This window comes from Anneissia japonica, unplaced genomic scaffold (genome assembly GCF_011630105.1).
Source record: "Anneissia japonica isolate Jap-2015-1 unplaced genomic scaffold, ASM1163010v1 scaffold4988_len2956909_cov206, whole genome shotgun sequence".
Classification (NCBI taxonomy): domain Eukaryota; kingdom Metazoa; phylum Echinodermata; class Crinoidea; order Comatulida; family Comatulidae; genus Anneissia; species Anneissia japonica.
In genome coordinates, this window is record NW_022696345.1 from 1,411,858 (window position 1) to 1,417,823 (window position 5,966).

At 33.7% G+C, this 5,966-nt stretch overlaps 2 protein-coding genes across 2 annotated transcripts in view; one reads left to right on the plus strand and one right to left on the minus strand.

The window, feature by feature from the left end:
* LOC117101834 overlaps window positions 1–1,447 on the minus strand; it is an 11,109-nt gene extending 9,662 nt beyond the window's left edge. The window contains exon 1 of the mRNA XM_033241935.1: window positions 1,299–1,447. Coding sequence (XP_033097826.1) covers window positions 1,299–1,399 — 101 coding nt within the window. The 5' untranslated portion in view covers window positions 1,400–1,447. The remainder of the gene's footprint in view (window positions 1–1,298) is intronic.
* Window positions 1,448–1,449: 2 nt separating this feature from the next.
* LOC117101836 (putative defense protein 2) overlaps window positions 1,450–5,966 on the plus strand; it is a 14,166-nt gene continuing 9,649 nt past the window's right edge. The window contains exon 1 of the mRNA XM_033241939.1: window positions 1,450–1,553. The gene's annotated coding sequence lies outside the window, so the exon portion shown is untranslated. The remainder of the gene's footprint in view (window positions 1,554–5,966) is intronic.

Sequence of the window (5,966 nt, forward strand, 5' to 3'; positions counted from 1 at the left end):
TTCTTTTTCTTGGGCTTCTGTCTTTCTTTGGAATGCTCTGCCTATTACAATCCGACAGGCAACTTCCATTGATGATTTTAAGGCAGCTTTAAAAACTCACCTTTTTAGCTTGTATTTTTCGTAATTTTTTTTCCCGAATTTTATTTTTACTGTTAAGCGCATTGAGGCTTTAGCATAATGCGCTATATAAGCCAAAATTATTATTATTATATATATATATATAAATATATGTGTATCAATTATGATATACTGTAATAGATAAAATCGAAAACCGTCTTTGTGTATAAGAAATAATAAGAAACGAATAGCATATATATGTATGGACTTTAGAAACACTTTATAATAGAGAAAACAAATATTTCGACCTATACTTAGGTACCATATGTAGGCATATATATATATATATATATATATATATATATATATATATATGATGCTAATATACATTTTAAAAATACATTATATGAATATGTACATTACATGTATATAATTTTAATATATATATATATATATTTTCATATACATATGTATATAAATCATTATATAATAGGTAGAATCTAAACCATATATGGACAAGTAGAAAAAATTTATTGAATTTCAGTATGTTTAAATATACCTAGTGTATATATATATATATAATGTACATTTAATATGCCTATAAATCAGTATTATTATTCATATAGTAATTATCATTAGTTTTTATGTTATGCCTTTTTATTAATATTATTTAATATTATTTTTATTAATGCTGGTTTTATTATTGTAAATGAAAAAAGAGTAACAAGGGCAACGATTTAAAACAGTTATTTTAACTTTGCATTCCAATTTCTTTCGATAATTATTTCGTATACAGTAAAATTGGGATCGAGTTAACTTGGGGCCGAGTTAACTTGGCGCCGAGTTGACTTGGGGCCGAGCTGACTGGGGCCGAGTTGAGCGCCTCCTAGGCCTACTACTACTACTTGGCTAGCAGGCCCTAGAATAGTAGTACCGTGCATAGGCCTATGCCATAGGCCTAGACATATAACTCGATATACAGTACCCACTGTAGATAGACCCAGCTAAGGCACAGATGGCATGCTCATGCCTACCATTATGCCGAAGGCTAGGCGGCCCTAGCTAGAGAGAGAAAGATGGTTTTTCCCACCACCACAACATAATGTACTACTACTACTACTCTCCTCCTCCTGGGATTTTGACATTGATTGTCACAACTTGTATGAAGTCGCCAGCTAGCATAATCCAAAGCAATATTTCAATAATAATACGATCAATCTGGAAGTAAATGCATTAACTACCTAAAGACGTCTTTTACATTTGCACATGTGGCTTTAGATCCTACTCTTCGCAATTCATAAACGTATGTTGATGTTGATGTTGAAATCGTGTCACCCGCCATTTGTCCTATTATCAATGGATGGAGCGCCACCTAGGATGACCAAGCTATAACCACGACCCCAAAGTTTACAAAATGAAAATACTGTACAGCAGGTCAAAGTACTTACTGTAGGGTTGATCCTATTGCACTTAAACTTAGGCCTAAGCCATAACTAGTAAGTATTATTTACATTCGTTTACATGCTAATCGTTTAATTCACGATCCTCATATGTAACAATATATTTATTATCATAGCATGTAGGCTATGCAAGGAAAATAGGGGCCTCCTACGCGCCCCGGCCTAATGCCTTCGAACACATCATAGGGGCGGGGTTCGAGATTCGACAATAAAATGTTCCAAGGGTCCTCAAATATTGATTTTTAATATTTTTATAGCCCACGAAGAATACATGAAACCAGCAAAACTTAAAATGTTTGTTCTTGCTTACAAGAATGAATTATTTTATTTATTGCGATAATAGCCTAGACCCTGGTACTTTATTCATGGTGTTAGTTTAATATTGGAATACGTTTTTAAATAATAATATGATAATAATAACGATCATGCTGCTGATGATAGTAATAATAATAATACGATTTTGCAGTTACTGATTATACTGATACATATAATGATAATAATAATAATTGTGCAGGTTTTAGCTCATGTCAAGCAAAACCTCCATATAGGCACGCGTTTCTCATTACGCCGGCAGTTAATGGGAGGCATAGGCCCCGGCATAGGCCGATTCAGCCCCTGAAGAAGGAGAATTCTGCAATATTTCGGTAGGCCTATATGAGGTCATAATAATAATAATAATAATAATAATAATAATAATAGTAATATTAATAACTACAAAATAACAATGATAATGATAATGATGATATAATAGGCCTAATAATAGGCCTAATAATAATAATAATAATAATAATATGTTATCGAATAATTCATCTGATCTTGTTGATTAATGTACCGTGAACGTAAAACTTAAAAGCATGGTTTTTATTTATTTATTTAATTTTTTGCTATTATGTTTGTCTAATTTACAAAAATTCACATAGGCCTAATGTTAATCTTATTGTTCGTAAATATTGTACACAGTTGATGGGCCGAGTTGACTGGGGCCGAGCTGACTTGAGGCCGAGTTGACTGGGGCCGAGTTGACCCTAATTCATTGGATCAAACAACTAAAACGTACCTTTTTTTGTAATCTGTTTTCTGGTTTTGTTTTTTTTGTTTTTGTTTTTTTTTTAATGGTTTTCCTCTGCAGCTGTTTTTCATTTTATCTCTTTTAGCGCCGGTAGCAAGTTATTTTTTTTAACTTCAATGCGCTTTATAAGTTTATTGCATTATATCAGGGAACAGTGGCTGATTATATTATTATTTGGAGCTCAGCTAGCTGGGGAGTTCCGTGATGTTGCAGCTAGTGTTTGTGATTAATATTCATCTAGGAAATTCCAATTGCATTTAATTGTACATGACAATATTCCGCGTCCAGTCCATGACTCGGTTTGGTGTTCGAACCTACCAGCACTTATACACCAGAGAGAGACACAACCAAAATGCCTTCCCAAAACATAATGCGAAATGATAAAATGAGGGACATGAACCCCGGCCTAACAGATGAGAGTCCATTGCAACCACTGCGTTAACCCCACTCTAACAAATAGGCATAGAAATGAATATTACAATTTAAAAAAAACCCCTTTAAATATGAAGTACAAATAAGACTTTATTGGTTTTCATATTTAAAAAAAAATTAAAAACCTCATTTGACGTTTTATCTCAGCCTAAATTTTTTCGTATTTTGTTCTTAATTTTTAAGAGATTTCAGCGTCAGTGTTCTTATAAAGTGTGTTCTTATAATAAAAAGTGCAGGATCTTATTTTTTGTCCAATGTCAACTAACAAAGTATCATACCATGTTGGGGCTAAGGTGGGTGAATAGCATACATTGTATATATAGTCTGGTTCGCAGTAGGTCTATACCTTTATTTGGCCTCATAAAACATCTGAGGACCCCTGATGTTTCTAAATACAAATATAGGCATATTTGCCATTCGAAGATAGTAGGCGTTTGAATTACGATACGAACATGGAATGCTGAGCGCCGTTGCAAACATTACGTGCTTAAGAAAACAATGTCATTATTTTTGATTATACAATACTTTTAAAATAACTGATTTGTATAAACCAATAACCTTGTTATCAAGCCCACATAAACCCCGTCATAAGCCCATTACGGAAATCGGAACAGGGTTCTTTATGTAATAGCCATCGAATATCTATCTATTAACAATTTCGTTGAACTTCCTCGCAAAGCGTGAGCACTGACTTGACAATTATCAACAATGTAATCTTGAAAAAATATTCCGGTGAAAGTCTATATTATACTTACAGCTTCCTGAATGACTCGGGATATTTTCTGGGTCCACATGGCTACCAAATCGGCAAGCATTACAAAGTTCAAAGTTCTAAATAATTATGTCATCACATGAGTAACGTAGAAATATAACAGTTCAACATACAACTATTATTCAGGCAACCAGCTTACATAACAATTATTAATTTAACAAACTTATAAAATCATTATGAGAAATAGCACGTAGAAATAGAAGTTGTCATTATAAAAGAGTAATCGTCATCATCGCCACGATGGTGGATCACTCTAAACGTTGTCTAGCCCCTCCTGTTATACTTCCATTTGGATTTCTTAGGAGGTCGGCTTACCCACCGGAACCAGAAACATCATCAGAGCATTCACTACCATCACCGTCGTCATTATGTTGCCAAAATTAGGCTCCCAGCGAGAGTACGTATCTATGCCCTATACTGCCATACTGTATTAAGTTTAGTATAAATAAAGTATCCACACGGGATTCTGTTTTGCTCCTTTCTTTGCCATTTTTGTGTTATAGGCCTATATATTTTATTATTGAGACTATTTTTATACTGATTTAATTTTAATGTTTTGGCAAATAAAGTGATTTTACTACTATCATCATTGAGGTTTTAGGGTCCAGGGGCTTGCCCCTGCGAAATTTTTGTTTTCTATAGACGCCTGGAAATAACTTCTGAGGCGTTTTGGGGCGATCAATTATTTCTTTTTCCTTCCCTCTTTTTTTCCCCTTTTTTCCAAAAGGGAGTCTCAATCCACCACTGGAGGTAGGAAGCACACAAAATCTTAGTTACCATTTTTATTTCACAAACATGAATTCATTATTATCATGACGTCAGGGTGACTGCGTCAACGTAACATCGGAGTTCGTAAACTTGTGGTATCACTACTTAAATAGTCGAAATGCATAGACCTACCATTTCGACTAACTATAATTTTTTGAAATTAGGATTAAAAAGGAATCGGTATGCAGATAATATTAAACAAAGTTATATATACGGGACTTAATTATATAAAAGGAATAAATCGTGTATAGTAGAAATTGTGCACTTTGGAGTTTGTAAAAATGTTGGCCTGTTTACACACTTCCAATTTTAACAAGTAACTGTACAGTACATTGTTTTCACAATAAATTTAGCCTATGATAAACGTAGAACCCATAAAATCGATGGAGTTGTTACTGAGATGGTTACAAAATGTAACAATTGCGTTATTTTTTTTCTTTTTTCTTGGTTTTGGTCCAGAAATACGCACCGCAGTTGGAACAGAGCACAAGCGAATAGACACAATTCATGACGGTCATTCGTAATTGTTTGTTTTTTCTACTCGCTTTGAAAAGTGGGCTTTTAACTTGGTGAAAAGTGGGGGGGGGGCAATTGATATGATGTCCCCCTACTTTGGAGTAGGGGACACCCCCTCCTTTGGAGGGGAGGGGGTGGACGTGTCCCTCTGTCCCCAACGATCGACGCCCATGGACATAACCCTTCTATTACTGTTATGATGCTCTGCATTCGCATTGTGCACATACGTTGCTGATCTTGACAACCATATTTTGTATTATATATATAATATATATATAATATATATAATATACATACATATATATATATATATATCATTGTAGGTCCACGTGTGTTCTTCAAATTATATATTAGTCGTTGAAACAAATGAATATAGGCCTATCATACATAACATCAAAGTTGATGCATAGGCAAATCAGGGGCGGATCGAGAATGTTTAAAATGGTAATTGGGAACGACATTTTCAGAATAGGCCAAGATAAGTAGGTGGCACATAACATTGATGTACATTATTATTATTATTATTATTATTATTATTATTATTATTATTATTATTATTATTATTATTATTATTATTATCGTTTTTATTATTATTGTTGATATTGTTGTTGTTATTATTGTTATTGTTATCATTATCATCATCATCGTCATCATATGCGTTCGCATGCAATGCATGTAAGGACGCATATATGTCTATTACCTTATTAGCTTATGGTTTCCATCGATGTGTACTCTCCAAATACGTATGGAAATTAAAAGATAGCAACACATCCTACAACATTAAATGGTCTATCATCGACAGAGCATCGGCTACTCCCCCCCCCCAAAAAAAAAAAACGCTGCAACCTGTGCATAACCGAGAAACTTCACATAATATATTCAGACAAACAAT